The 16,379-nt window shown below is 37.3% G+C and overlaps 1 protein-coding gene across 1 annotated transcript in view; it reads right to left on the bottom strand.

Annotated features, from left to right (window-relative positions):
- Positions 1-3,886: 3,886 nt before the first annotated feature.
- BUB1 (BUB1 mitotic checkpoint serine/threonine kinase) overlaps positions 3,887-16,379 on the bottom strand; it is a 41,445-nt gene continuing 28,952 nt past the window's right edge. Inside the window, exons 19-25 of the mRNA XM_005575250.5 lie at positions 15,446-15,589; positions 8,174-8,289; positions 7,697-7,858; positions 7,362-7,519; positions 7,089-7,260; positions 5,777-5,883; positions 3,887-4,203 (exon numbers count right to left, since the gene is read on the bottom strand). Of these exons, the coding sequence (XP_005575307.2) occupies positions 4,008-4,203; positions 5,777-5,883; positions 7,089-7,260; positions 7,362-7,519; positions 7,697-7,858; positions 8,174-8,289; positions 15,446-15,589 (1,055 nt within the window). The 3' untranslated portion in view covers positions 3,887-4,007. The remainder of the gene's footprint in view (positions 4,204-5,776; positions 5,884-7,088; positions 7,261-7,361; positions 7,520-7,696; positions 7,859-8,173; positions 8,290-15,445; positions 15,590-16,379) is intronic.

The raw sequence follows: 16,379 nt of genomic DNA, 5'->3' as shown, positions 1-16,379 counted from the left end.
TCTATGGACCTTTTGTTTTCCAACAAGGTATTGGTTAAGATATCACTGGGGCTTTTCAGTAATGAGCTAGCTGAATGCTTCCACAGGTACATTCAACTATTTGACCCACCTTGACTGTTGCCTCCAGACTAACAAATTTAACAAAAAATTTAATCAGTAAGCAGAGTAGTTTTGTGTATTATAATTAGTTTATACTAGTCTTTAAATATATCCACTTCCTACCAAATTCACTGCTCTGTATTAGTTGGCATATCACTAAATACTACTGTACATCTTACAAATAATGCTGATATGTTGAAGAAATTATTGTCTCATGTTTTCTGGGTACAGCATCAAGAATACTTTTGTATCAGATAAAGTGAAAAAGAAAGGAGTCTTAAAATATTAATAAAAATGCACAAATAGTCAAGTAAAAATGAGGAAAACGAGTCTCACATTTCCAAATATAGGGTTCATCTATATCTGTAGGCATAACCTCAGCTAGAATCCATACAGTCTTAGATTTCAAGTAACCTGGCAGGCTCTTGAATATCTGGAGACATCCTGATTTGTTTTAGATTATTTCTATATAAAGTTTTAAAAATAAGGTAAATCAGCTTAAAAGTGAATATATTTTGATTTTAAAGTTCGTAAATGTAATAAATATTCCTTGTGATTCATTATTTTTATGTACTAGTTTGAAAATTAAAAAAATAGCAAGTGTAATGTATTTAGATTTTACATGTCTTAATGTGAACTAAAAGTTTGGCTTTAGATCCTTTTAATTTTCTTTTCTTTTTTAGAGCAAGCTGAATAGAAACAACTTTGTCTTTGTTCATGAAACCCCACCCAATTATCATTCTTCCTTGAGATTAATTAGAGAATTCTGTATGATATTTGACAATGAGAATTTTCCTATCAATTTTTATATTGTTTTTTAAAATTTTGGAAAGGTAGTATGATAATGACTCACTTAGAAACTTAATCATTAATTTACACTTTTCATTTAACAAACTAAAATGCACACTGCCGTTTTTACTGAGAATATAGAAGGCTCTGGCGCTCAAGGAAGTTCTAACCACATGGGATGGGGCATAAATTCTAATAAGTCATCTTTTACACAATAGGCTGTAGTTAGTGTTTACTATTTTGTAATATCTCTTGAAACTGTAAGGCATGCAGTGACACCCTAATTTGATGTGTGGTGTGTGGTTAATCCATCAACTCAACATGCTTATGAATTTGTATCTTCAGTTTCTAACTCTCAAACTAGTACCTATAGTATAATGAATCACAAGAAATATTTATTACATGTATGGACTTTAAGCTGATTTACCTTAATCACTTTTAAGCTGATTTACTTTACTTTAAAAATTTTACATAGATATAATCTAAAATAAATCAGGATGTCTCCAGAAATTGAAGAGCCTACCAAATTACTTGAAATCTAAGTCTATATTGATTCTAGCTAAAATTATGCCTTTAGATATAGATTAACCCTATATTTGGTCATTTATGAAATCAATTTATGATATCATAAATGTCACACAGTTCTTGAGTGACAACAGTAGGACCCAAACTGAAGCCCTTCAAATACAGAAGTGGCACATTTTGTTAAACAAAATATTAAAATTGTATTCTTCCCTGCATTTTCAGTGGTTGATGCTAGTCAATCTTACTGATTTCACTAAATTAAAGAAGAAAAAATACATTGTTTTTATTCTATTAATCCTTCCAGTTTCTGCTTATATTCCAAGTATATTTCTCATAATTCTCCACAGGGTTACTTTCAGAAGTACATTTTCAGGCCCTGGTAATTATTGTTTTGAAGTCCATACTGCTATTCATCCCTGGCATAAAATAAAAAACTGAAATGAGCCACAGCTTTTTCATTGAATCATTTTAATAGACTGTGGTTTTAATTTCTATAGGTGTGAAGCCTAAGGAATTAAAAGAAGAAGTATTCCCATTATTTACTAATATTTCATAGTCTGTCTTACATGTAGACAGTATGTGTCCAGGACTTGATATTTTCAAAATCTGCTCAGCATTGGTGTGCAGTCACTGGCTACTGTGATTTTTTAGACATCTCTCATATAGAAAACATGCTCTTAGATGTAAAGAGTCAGAGAGAAGGCCGAGATTTTTAAGACTTCAGTCAAGTTGGGTGTCTGTACACATGTGTGTGCATTTACTGTGTAAATAAGAGCACATGTCTACTGAGTTACTTTAGTGAGAAGGGGAAATACATATCTGTATGTGTATATATATACATGCACACACACATATGTATACACACACACATATAAATATCCTTGTGCTTTTTTTTAACAAAATTGCCTCAAATTTTTATTAGCAAGAAAAATATATAGGAAATATCTATGTTTCAAAGGACGAAAAAGACAAAAAATATGTCTAAGGAAGCATAATATATGAGGTTTTTTCTTTCACTAAAGGAGATAGGTCTTTAAATATTACATTCTGGGGAACCATTTATATTTTCTATTTTGTTAGTGCAATAAAAAAGGAACAAGATCCTGATAGTTACATCACTTTATTTTCACGAGGCTCCCTAACTTAGCAAGCCCTTTTAGTGACTAAGCATCGAGGTGATTGAGCAGACTGCTGGCATGAAGGTGACCTAGGTTCTGGAGGAATTTCAAGGCTCCGTTTCATGGGCAACTGGAGACAACGAAGATTGCCGTGTTAACGTAATTGATATTCAAGTGAGTAGGTATATTCACAGCTTTTACAAGGGTATTATGGGCTGTTAGACTGTAGAAGAATTCAGCCTGAGAGAGTAGAATGTTGTTATCAGGAGGTAGAGACAGCCTGGATTTACGTGAGGTCCATACATAAATAAATAAATAAGGTCCAAAGCAGCCCAGATTCCTGAAGCCAATGCATGAGTTCTTGTCATGTATATACTATATCCTGTACTTTATGTTTCAACACCCTCTGCAAACATCACATGCAGGCTGCATACATTGAGTCTGATTTCCCTTGCTGATTGTATTTCCTCTTGGTAGTAAATCAGACACTCAGGGAGTTATTTGCTTTTCATATGAGGCTACATCATATTGAAATGACTAAGACTATCAAGTCACATCAGAGCAAATCAGCAGAACACAGAGGCTCTGGGAGTACAGGTAAAATACGGAAAAGATCAGGCTGTGCTCCTTTCTAATCTGGTTTTTTCACTCTGTCCTTCTCTGTGTCTGTCATGGTGTACTGCTCAAGATTAACGTTAAATAAATAGGTTTTGGACTGATTGAATAGATATTAAACAAATTCATGAAGAATGAAGGAATGAATAAATACATGAACAAGTTCTTCCTTCTGTGTGGATGCAACCCTGGAAATCATAATTCTGATGCATAAGAAATATAACACGCTGAAGATCTTATTGAACCTAGGATGGCTTCATATATATGAGGTATGGAATAGAACAATTTTCCTTTCTGTCATTCAAATTTCTATTTGATCCATGTAGGTCTTATTGGCAAGCTAAGAAACTATCAATATAACTGTTGTTAAGTTGATCAACAGCATTATTAAAATGTCAGTATTGATATACATTCTAATGAAGGACAGGTACCATAAAGGGCAGGCAAGCTTTATTCATAAAAACTTGAAGTCCCTTGGAAATGTTAGGGAAATGTGTGTGTGTGTGTGTGTGTGTGTGTGTGTTTACACAGACACCAAACTTCAAATTGGGAAAATAGCTGCCTTGGCCCTTTTTTGGCTTAAACAGGTCAGTGTTTAAAAAGTGATTTCTAAATGCTCACATCTGAATTATTCTCACGAATGTGTGCATCCCAGAAACAGCCCAATAAGCCTGCTACATAGGGACCTTATGTGGTTGTGTATTTTGTTGAAATATTTTAACAACTAAGTCACACGGAAATATTCTGTGGGATTTATTGTTAACAAACATTTACATAAACAGCAAATGAAAAAAATCAAGGTTTAAAGTGAGCAGATTCGTATTTACAGTGTGATTTTTAAGGATTGTCTATATTCAAATTTTATTTTCGTGAACGCTTATATTCTAAGAGCAGTACAATTAGCCTATTACGTAGGGCCCTAATCTTGTTAGTATAGTGTTGTTGAAATACTTTCTTCAGCTTTTGCCTTAACAAATCCAAAGATGGAAGATGATGACTATCTGGAATATTCAACATGATGTGAAAAAATTCATTCCACATATCCAAATGAGGAAGCCTGAAAAAGACAAAGCATAAATAATGGCTAAAATGTAGCCTTCAATATGCAGGATAACCCTACCCCTGCATCTGCCTTCCACAGGCTTGGACAGTTTAGTATAACAACTCTCACCTAAACACAATACAATGCAGCAAGGATGGAAACACTATATCTATTACATATGAGAGAGATTCAAGAGCCAATTGAACGTCTTATACATCTTGTTCCAAAAAACAATGTAAGTAATCTTTTAGCAATACTGCAAGTCAAAACATTTTCTCTCTCTCTCTTTAAATAAAAACCCAAACTGTCTGCTTCTGGCTAGCCATACATACAATACTGCCAGAATTGGATAATCTGGCCAAATGCTTCTGTCAAGCCTAATTGCACATGCACCAGGACCAGGTAGACAGGCTGGACTGCCCAGGAGAGAGCTCAGAGTTAAGAGTTCCAACTACTAAAATTGTTAAAATTAACTGCAGAAACTCCAGAACGTGGAGATAAGGCTTTGGAGAGAAAGTAGAATGTAACGGAATTGTGCTCCAGACAGGAAATGCCATCAGGTCTGCTGAGGGTTAACTTCCAGCTCTTCTTCACACTGGTGGTCAGAGATGTAACTATCTGCTCCTTCAATTTTGAGCCAAAGATGGAATAAAGTATTTGTCAAACATGAGGGTTCATTATGCAGAATAAAGAATAGTTGTTATAAGCTTTCCTCCAGGGCCTGAACCTCACCTTATTTATGTACAGTATATGACATTTCATAAAATTATTGCTATTTTTCTTTTTTTTTAGTGGGGGCTGGGGGAGATGAGGTTCACAGGAATCCCATCTTATGTTTTCTCAAGAAGATATAAACATATGTAAAAGTCCATTAGGCTGTACACTTAAGATGAGTGTACTTTTCTGCATGTTTTTATGCCTCAAAAAAGAAAGTATAAGTGATATAATGAATATGCAGGTACCAAAAACTCAGCTTAAACAAAACATTCCAACAGTGTGTTCACACATTGTGTTAGGAGAGCCATCCATGTTGACAGGAAGAACTCTTGCCTAATCATGAATTTTCACTGTGATTTATAGACAAAAAAAAAAAGAAAAGAAAAAATCTTTGAGAAGCTCAAGTAACACAGGGCTAGGACTGTCCTGTGAGAGAGAGCTACTCATCATATTACTTTATAATTTATGAAGCACTTTCACACACACTATTTCCTTTGCTTCTTACAAATATCTGACAAAAACAGGATCAGTATTTCCACAGACCAAAAAAAAAAAAAAAAAAAAAGTGAAAACCTGAGGACTAGTGACATTAGGTGATTAGGGGTGGAAACATTTGCATGTGTACAGGATGTCAACCATTTGGCCAGGAGCTTTCAGTGAGAACATCAGCTGCCCCAGTGGGGAGACAGAAGTGGTAAAGCTATGCAGCTTGCTCCCTGTGCCCAGTGCCCAGGACTGTCCTGTCACCATACTGCCCAAGGCATAGGATTTCCATGTGGTGACAGAGATCCTTTTTTTTTTTTTTTGCCAGATGGAACCTAACATTCTGCTCTAGTTATTCTTTCACTACAGCACCAACGCTAATACCCACCTTCTAAAAAGACCTTCAGGCTTACACTCGCCTCCTTCGTTTTTCACTTTCATGTAAGTGCCAAAGAGCATGCAATATACTGTTGCAGCAACCCCAAAGTAATCAATCTATGAAGAAGACAGAGGTATGTATGACTTAAATGGTAATTTACACATGACTATATGAAGATGCCTGTCTAAGGCAGCAAGTTAAATACTCACAGGATTTTACTTTGAAAACATTTTGGAAGGCATTTGTTCAACCACCCCACTAACATGTCTTACTGAATATCTAGGCTTTGCCAGAGGCTTCCACGGATAGCAGACGACCCTCCACCTCCTAAGGTAGTCTCTTGGAAAGCTCTGCCCTCGTGAGCTACCACGACCCTCTCAAGTCCTTCATTCTGTCACACGGGGCAAACACAACACTCTAAGCCCTCGTCCACAGGGACAGCTTGGAAGTCCTCCCGGCTCACTCCCCTGGGACTCTGGCTGTCGTTCTCTAACTTGCCCCCATGGCCTCTTGTTGTGTGACATGTTCATAACTGAAAAGAACACTCCAGTCCCCTCCACATCCACAGGATGGAAAACGACCGTCTCCTAAGGCCTCACTAGCAGTGACAGCATACTAGAAACAAGACCCCCACCTCCGAATCTTTGCCCCTTTTACCACGGGCTCCCGGAAAGACATAGTTCTCACCAGGGAACTTGGTGGTTGGTTTTGTTAACCCAGGTTCAAAACTTTTCATTTATCCCAATTAGCATTCTCCCCCCTGGCCACCTAATATTCTAGTTGGTTGAAAATTCTGCAATCTTCCATTAGAACAATAATGATCCATTTCCTGATCTGACCAGTTGGGAATCTAGCTATACCATCTATTATAGTCAAACCCACCATCCTGCCTGAGAGCATCCCAGGTATATCCAACATGTGCTCAGCTCTACCCAGAGTGGGCATGCGGGTCTCCCTGTTATCCCTGATTTAGGAAATCGGGCTGGCCTACCTTGACCTCAATAAACCAAGCTGTCTGTTTGCTGCATGACTTCCTTTCTGAAGGGTTCACTAATCATTAAATACTCTTCCCGATGATCAAACACCACAGAATATATCTGCTCCCCTTTCCTGATAATAGGATCTATAATGGACTAATAAGAAAGTAGAGTATTTTTCAGGAATAGAATTCTATCCCTGCCATGTCGGCCTTAGGCTCATCTCTCCTTCAACTGCTCCTCAAGAGACCACCTCAAACTACCTAGATCCCCAAATTCATTTTGAAAATCTGATGAGTGCAACACAGAAAAATATTTCCAAGTCCCTCACTTTACTTTTATACCTGGTAGTTCCATGGTTTGTTGCTGAGCATCTCAACACACTGAAAACCAGATGTTTCACACTTTGCTGTGAATATAGTTCCTTTTGGAAAAAGTTTCATATCTATACTCTGACCCAGGTCAATCAGTGCCAAGCCAGCAGATAAATCATCTTCATCATCCTGTTCCAAAAATCTGTATTAAACACAAACAAAGCCGGGCTGCATGAGCACAAATGATGAAAGGCTGCTATGGAAATAGGAAGAGAAGAACCCTGTTAAAAGCATAACACTTGCCCGTTTCCAAGTATGAAATTGTCTGGCTTGATGTCTCCATGAATGATTTCACAGTCATGCACTTGCTCAATCATGTAAAGCATTCTCATAGCAAAAGAGATGACAAGACCTTGAGGCATCACTTTCTCAGGGGTATTTTTATAGAGGTTAATGGCATTCTAGGAACAATGGAAAGTGGAATCCTGAGTTAGCGGCACAAGATTAATAAAATTTCAAATTGAGAGCTTTGCCCCTGCCCACCACTCCACAAAAGCCCCAACCACAAAAGTACGTGCAAGGTACAAGCCAAAAATGCATTTTAAATTCATGTGCTCATCATAAAAATGAATACTTACTAATAATGTTCCATAGCTGTAGAGCTCTCCTACTAATACACTGCCGTTCTGGAAGAAGTGGGCAGAATAGAACTTCATAAACATGTGTTGCATAGTTGGCTTTAGTCTTTCCATCAACTGGGTCCCAATGTAGAATTCCCAGGGGTTGGCAGGCTTCTGGACCTGCAAATCAGGTATGTGAAATTCATATCCAGTCTCACATTCTGAAAAATGATAGCAATCAAGCAACCTCTATCCCAATAAGGATGTGGTGTTGACAGTGATAACAAGCTATGAACTGTTGCTGCAATGTGGGACTTGCTGCAAGACAATCCTAGTGGGAAAAAAATTTCTAAATCCTTTGTAGTTTTTGTTTTTTAATTGCCAACTATAGACATAAATAAAAACACCACTATCTTAAAGAAAAAAAAATGATTGGCAAACTCAAGATCTAAAATTCATTTCTATATCATACAAAAAACAACACAGGTCATTTACCTTTAAAACAAATTTCTGTTTATTTTTAGCATCATTCACATCTCCCTGGGTAGCTTCGTACACCTGGGCAAAGGCTCCTTCTCCAAGAAGGTGATGGACGTTGACCAGCTTAGAACCTTAGAAGATCATTGAAAATTTTAATTTATGTAAGCCTTTTATTTTAAATAGTTTTCAATTTACAGAGAAGTTACGAGAGTAGAGTTTTCTGTATATTTTGCATCCACTGTCTGCAATTGTTAACTCTTACATAACTATGGTATATTTGTCACAAATAATCAATCAACCAAAGTATTACGCTCCTATTAACTAAACTCTGCATCTTACTCACATTTCCCTAGTTTTTGCCTATGTTCTAGGATACATTATGTTTAGTCATCATGTCCACTTAGCCTCTTCTGGGCTGTGAGTTTCTCAGATGTTCCTTGTTTTTGATGACCTCAACAGTTCCAAAGAGTACTGGTCAGGTATGCTGTAGAATGGCCCTCAAATTGGGTTCGTTTGATGTGTTTCTTGTGGTTACTTTGGAGTTACTGGATTTTGGGGGAAGACCACAGAGGTGAAGTTGTAGTAGTTTTTTGTTTGTTCTTTAGAGACAGGGTCTTGCTGTTGCCCAGTCTGGGTTGCCATGGCAAGGTAATAGCTCACTCCAGCTTCGACCTCCTGGGCCCAAGTGATCCTCCCACCTCACGCTCCCGAGAAGCCAGGACCACAGGCGTGCACCACCATGCCCAGCTAATTCTTAAATTTTTTGTAGAGATGGGGTCTCACCATGTTGCCCAGGCTTGTCTCAAAGTCCTGGCTTCAAGTGATCCTCCTGCCTTGGCCTCCCAAAGTGTTGGGATTACAGGAGTGAGAAAACACACCTAGACTTTACTAGATTTTTTAAATTAAATTTAAAAAAAAAAGAATTCACATGTTCAAAATCAGATGTAAAGAAGTAGATTTCTGGTTCCTGGTCCAGCATATGAGGAGCTTGGAGTCATCCCTCCACCCTCATAGTAAGCCAAATGGCTGAAAATCAATAACACTTCTGAGATCCATTGGAGAACTGAGGTCAAAGGACAATCTGCTTCCTCCAAAATTGGAGAGACAGACAGGTGGACACAGAGAATCACAGCTTGCCAAAGTAGAAGGCCAGGAACAGAAACCACTGCTGGAACCAGTACTGGGGGAGTTATAATGTAAAGAACTGCACATCTCAGACCTTATTTAAGAAGTCCCTAGGGAAACCCAAAGACAACAGAGGAAACAAAAATAAGGACACAAAGGGCAATTATAGCCTCTGATACAGTGACAGCAAACTGTAAACACAGCCTAACCCTAGACAGATTAAGCATGAAAGCTCACACTAAAGGTCTATTTAATCTCATTTCCCTTTAGCTCATATATTAGGTCTGTCTCTTAACAAAAAATCACAAGGCATAGTAAAAGACAAAAATCACCAGAGTAAGCATCAGAAATAGGCACACATATGGCAGAGATTTTAGAATTATCATACTAGGATTTTGTTGTTTGTGTTTTTAGAGATAGGTTCTCACTCTGTCACCCAGGCTAGAGTGCAGTAGCATGAACATAGCTCACTATAGCCTCTAGCCTCAAACTCAAGTGATCTTCCTGCCTCAGCCTCCCATGTAGCTAGGACTATAGGTGCACACCATCAAGACTGGCTATTCTTTTAATTTTTTGCAGAGACAGAGTCTCGCTATGTTGCCCAGGCTAGTCTTGAACTCCTGGCCTCAAATGATCATCCTACCTCAGTCTCCCAAAGTGGTGGGATTATAGGAATGAGCTACCATGCCCAGTCCACACTAGAATTTTTTTTTTTTTTTTTGAATTCTAGTTGACATGCTAAGGGTTCTAATGAAAAAAGTAGACAGTGTGCAAGAAGAAATGAGTAATATAAGCAGAGAGAAACTGAGAAGCAAAAAAAGGTGCTAGAAATAAAAACCCACTGTAATAGAAATAAAGAATGCCTTGGATTGACTCACCAATACATGGCAGGGAAAAGAATCAGTGAGCTTGAAGATAGGCCAATAAAAACTTCTAAAACTGAAATGCAAAAAACAAACAAACAAACAAAAAATATATATATAAAGAAAGAGACAGAACAGAGTATTTAAGGAGTGTGGGACAACTACAAAATGTGTAACAGACGTAGAATGGGAATACCAGAAGGAAGAAGGGAGAAAGGAACAGACAAAAATATTTGAGGCCAGGTGCAGTGGCTCATGCCTGTAATCCCAGCACTTTGGGAGGCCATGATGGGCGGATCACTTGAGGTCAGGAGTTCAAGGCCAACATGATGAAACCCCATCTCTACTAAAAATACAAAAAATTAGCCGGGTATGGTGGCAGGTATCTGTAGTCCCAGCTACTCGGGAGGCTGAGGCAGTAGAATCGTTTGAACCCCGGAGGTGGAGGTTGCAGTGCACTGAGATTGTGCCACTGTACTCCAGACTGGGCAAAAAGACCAAACTCTGTCTCAAAAAAAAAAAAAAAAAAAATTGAAGTAATAATAGCACAGAATTTTCCAAAATTAATGATAGACACCAAACCACAGATCCAGGAAGCTCAGAGAGCACCAAGCAGGACAAATACTGAAAATTCAACACCTAGGCATACCATATTCAAACTGCAGAAAAAGACACAGAGAAAATATTGAAAGAAGCAAGATAAATAAAACCATCTTACCTATAGAGGAGCAAAGATAAGAATTACATAGGACTTCTCAGAAACCATGCAAGCAAGAAGAGAATGGAGTGAAATATCTAAAGTACTTAGAAATTTGGAATCCACCAATCTAGAATTCTGTATCCAGTAAAATTATCCTTCAAATATGAAGAATAAAAACTTCCTTACACAAGCAAAAAAGATTAGTTGTGATGTATATTGCAAACACTATGGTAACCACTTACAAAATTTTTTAAAGAAGTATAATTAATATGCTAAGAGAGGCGACAAAATGGAATTATGAAATAACTCAAAATCAGAGAAGGAAGAAAGAGAGTAGAAGACAAAGAACAAGGGCAAGGAATAGAAAAATATGGTGACAATCCAATTATATCAACAATCACTTTAAATATCAATGATCTAAATATACCAATCAAAACAAAGACACTTTAAATACCAAGACAGATGAAAAGTAAAGGGATAAGGCCGGGCGCAGTGGCTCACACTTGTAATCCCAGCATTTTGGGAGGCCAAGGAAGGTGGATCACTTGAGGTCAGGAGTTTGAGACCAGCCTGACCAATATGGTGAAACCCCGTCTCTAAAAAAAAAATACAAAAATTAGCTGGGCGTGGTGGTGTGCACCTGTAGTCCCAGCTACTCAGGAGGCTGAGACAGGAGAATCACTTGAACCCAGGAGGCAGAGGTTGCAGTGAGCCAAGATCATGGCACTGCACTCCAGCCTGAGCGATAGAGTGAGAGACCTTCTCAAAAAAATAAAAATAAATAAGTAAAGGAATAGAAAAAGATATACCATGCTAACACTAACAAAAGAAAGTGTAATAGCTATATTCATTTCTGATAGAGCAGACTTCAGAGCAAAACAATTATCAGCATAGAAAAGGGCATTACGTGTGTGTGTGTGTGTGTGTGTGTGTGTGTGTGTGTACAAGACAAGGTCTTGCTATGTTCCCTGGCTAATCTGAACTCCTGTGCTCAAGTGATCCTCCAGCCTCAACCTCCCAAGTAGCTGGGACTTATAGGTACATGTTGCCATGCCTGGTTAATTTTCTAAAAAATTTTTTGTAGAGACGAGGCCTCACTGCATTGCCCAGACTTGTCTCAAACTCCTGGCCTCAGTTGATCCTATTGCCTTGGCCTCCCAAAGTGCTGGATTACAGGTGTGAGTCACTGTGCCTGGCCTGCATTATATAATGTTAAAGGGATTAATTCTCTAAGAAGACATAATGGGTATAAGCCTAACAAGAAAGTAGCAAAATATGTGAGTCAAAAGTTACCAAAAACTAATAGAACTGCAAGGAGAAAAAGATGAATTCACTATTATAGTTGGCGACTTCAACACCCTTCCATCAGAAATGGACAGATCAACTGGGTGTGGTGGCTCACACCTGTAATCCCAGCACTTTGGGAGGCCAAGACAAAAAGATTGATTGAGGTCAGTAGTTCAAGACCTGGGCAACATAGCGAGAACCCTATCTCTGCCAAAAAAAAAAAAAAAAAAAAGCTGCATGTTGTGGTGCATGACTGTAGTCCTAACTACTCAGGAAGCTGGGGCCAAAGGACTGCTTGAATCCAGTTTGAGGTTGCAGTGAGCCAAGATTGTGCTACTGCACTCCAGTCTGGATGACAGAGTGATACCCTGTTTCAACAAAGAAGGAAAAGAAAAGAAGGGGAGGGGAGGAGAGCAGAGGGGAGGGGAGGGGAGGGACAGGGAGAGATGAGAAGGGGCAGATAAAGCAGGCAGGAAATCAGCAGTAAAAACATGGTTGAACTGAATAGTAGCATCAATCAATTGGATCTAACTGACATTTATGGAATACTTCATCTAATAACAGAAGAATATACATTCTTCTCAAGCTTACATGGAATATTCACCAAAATAGATAACATTCTGGGCCATAAAACACATTTTACCAAATTTAAAAGAACAGAAATCATACACAGTATGAAAGACAGTTGTAAAGTCCCCCAAATACTTGGAGATTAACCATAATTCTGAATACCACATTGGTCAAAGAAGTCTCAAGAGATATTTTAAAATATTTTGAACCAAATGAAAATGCAAATACAGTTTACCAAAATTTGTGGGATGCAGTAAAGGAAAATTTGTAGCACTAAATACATACATTAGAAAAGAAGATCTAAAAATCAATGAGATTCTACCTTAAGAAACTAGAAAAAAGAGCAAATTAAAACTAAAGTAAGCAGAATAAAAGAAATAAATATTACAGTAGAAATCAACAGTGGAATGCCATATCCACAAATGAGAACTGAGATGAAATGAACACATTCCTTGAAAGACGCAATCTACCAAAGCTCACAAAAGAGACATAGATAATCTGAACAGTCCTATAGCTGTTAAAGAAATGGAATCAGTAACTGATAACCTTCCGAAACGGGAAGCACTAGGCTCAGATGGGTTCACTAGTGAATTCTATCAAACATTTGAGGAAGAAATTATATCAATTCTCAACAATCTCTTGCAGATGAAAGAAGCAGAGGGAATACTTCCTATCTCATTCTAAGGGGCTCTAAGGGGCCAGCATTTCCCTGACACCAAGACCAGATAAAGATCTTACAAGAAAGGAATACTATAGACCAGTACCTCTCATGAACATGGATACAAACATCTTCAGCAAAATATTAGTAAATCCAATCCAACAATGTATAAAAAGAATTGTAAGTAAATCCAATCCAACAACACATAAAAAGAATTATACACTATGACAGCCAAGTGCAATTTATCCCAGGTATACAAAGCTAGTTCAACACTTAATTAATTAGTTAATTTCAATTAATGAAATCCATCACATCAACAAAGAAGAATCATATAATCATATCAATAAATGCAGAAAATATTGAAAGGAGCATGAAAATAAAATCCAACACCCACTTATGATTTAAAAAAAAAAAAAAAAACCCTCTCAGCAAACTAGGAATAGATACTTTCTGACAAAGAACATGTACCAAAAACCTGCAGCTAAAATCATATTTATAGGTAATAAACTATGTAGATGCTTTCGCCCTAAGATCAGGAACAAGGCAACAATAAGAAACCAACCAACCAATTAGAAAATGGACAAAAGATCTGGATAGACATCTCACTGAAGAAGATATACTGATGGCAAATAAGCATATGAAAAAATATTCAACACCGTATGTCTTCAGGGAATTGAAACTTATAACAAGATTGAGATATCACTATTCACCTATCAGAATGGCTAAAACCCAAAATGCTGACAACCACCTAATGAGGGCAAGACTGGGGAACTCTCAGTTCACTGTTGGTGCTCTCATTCACTGTTGGTGGGAATGCTAAATGGTACAGCCACCTTGGAAGTTTCTTACAAAAGTAAACATACGCTCATCATATAACCCTGCAATTACGCTCCTTCGTATTTACCCAACTTATGAGTTGAAAACTTATGTCCACACAAAAACTTGCATACTGATGTTTACAGCAACTTTATTCATAATTGCCAAAACGTGGAAGTAACCAAGATCTCTTTCATTAGATGAGCAGAAAGGTTTAACTGTGTGGTATGTTCATGCAATAAACATTATTCAGTGATTTAAAAAAAGCTATCGGATCACGAAATGACACAGGGGAACCTTAAATGCATATTGCTAAGTAAAAGATGCCAACTTTCTATATGACTCCAACTATATGACATTATGGAAAAGGCAAAACTACACAGACAGCAAAACAATCAGTGATTGCCAGGGGTTGGGGGACAAGGAGGAGGGGATGAATAGGTGAGACACAGGGGATTTTTAGGATGAGGAAACGATTCTGTGTGATACTGTAATGATGGATACATGTCATTGTACTGCATTTGTCAAACCCCACAGAATATACAACCCAAAGAGTGAACCCTAATGTAAACTAGCACTTTAGTTAATAATGCATCAACATTGGTTTAATTTTAACAAATGTACCACACTCATGCAAGATGTTAATAACAGGAAAATCTGTGTGTGTATATGGGGAAGTAGGAATATGTACTTTATGCTGGATTTTTCTGTAAGCTTAAAACTTCTCTTAAAGTCTATTCATTAAAAAATTTTAAATTTTTTAATATTGTGAATATTGTGAAGTCTTGCTCCCATTGTTTCCCACTCCCACCTACGGCTAACCATTTTAATTGTGGCATATAATACATACGGCTCTGCCCTTTTCATTTAACAGTATGGTATGTTTTGGAACTCCTTCCCTATCAGTACAGAGTGAGCTTTCTTGTTCTGTTGCCAATATTACTATAGTATTTTACTACAGAAGTATATAATAATATCTATGGGAAATTCTTAAAAGTGGATAGCTGGGTTTAAAAGTACATGCATTTTTAATTTTAATAGATATTGGCAAATTGCCCTCTATGAGCTATAGGAGTTATAGTCCCAACAGCAAGCACAATCCTACAATCATGGCTTAACAAAATATTCAGTTTAGTATTACAGATACAACTCCCTACTGGAGGTAGGGGGGCAAATAGGAGAATCTCACACACATACAAACACAAGTTACCATCAACTTCTCATAGACAAACAAGAATTTAAAATTATATTATCCAAATAATTCTTACCCAATTGAAATTCAGTCTTGGGTTTGATGGCTGGAAGTTTACATTGCCATTCAAAAGTATTTGGATAGGAACTCACTGGTTTAGAAAGCCCAGATAAAAGTTTGAAAATCAGCTTATCATCCCATGGGTTCCCAACAATGAAGTCTTAAAGGAATGAGAACAACAACAAAAAAAGGAACATGAATTTAGAACTCGAGAACTTTACCAAATAAATTGTAGACAAAGTGAGTAGAGATATTTACTAAATAAGCTTTCAAAGCCTTATACTTTTAAGAGCATTGATTCAAAATTAAAAAGAACTATTTTTAAAAATCAAAATTGGTAGCTCTGCAGTTTATTATTTGCCATTTTATATCTACAAGTTTGGATCAATATTCAGTTGTGACAAAGGGAATCAACTCTAGGTACATTTTCTCCACTCAACTGAACGGCTAGATTCTATCTTTAACACAATTGGGGATACATGTCTTAAGGGCAGATGTGGACATTAGTTAATTCTAATGTGCTCAGATAAACACATATTATTTAATCGCTTTTCCACTTACATCCATAAAACTTATACTACCTATCTGCAATTTGCATATATGAGATATACTTTGGGTCCACAAAAGAGAAATAATTTCTAAAAGTAAGAAAAAGCTTTCTCTCCAACCTGGAATGTTACAAAAAATTATATTAGTGGCAGTTATCAAATACTAATCCAACATGGTTAACACTCACTCAGTGCTAAGCACACGCAGAACACTGTTCTCAGTACTTTAATTTAACTGGTTCTTACAATAAGCCTCTAAGGTAGGTACTAGCATCAGCTCAACTCTACAGAAAAGAGGGATACGGAAAATTGAAATGGGCTCGGTCAAGATCACGTGACTACTTAAGTGAGGGAGCTAGAACATAGTCAGTCCATCTCCAGACTCTGTGCTCTTAACCACTA

Source organism: Macaca fascicularis, chromosome 13, assembly GCF_037993035.2.
Source record: "Macaca fascicularis isolate 582-1 chromosome 13, T2T-MFA8v1.1".
NCBI lineage: Eukaryota > Metazoa > Chordata > Mammalia > Primates > Cercopithecidae > Macaca > Macaca fascicularis.
Note: the sequence above shows the minus strand (reverse complement) of the source record. Positions and strands in the feature narration are given on the sequence as shown.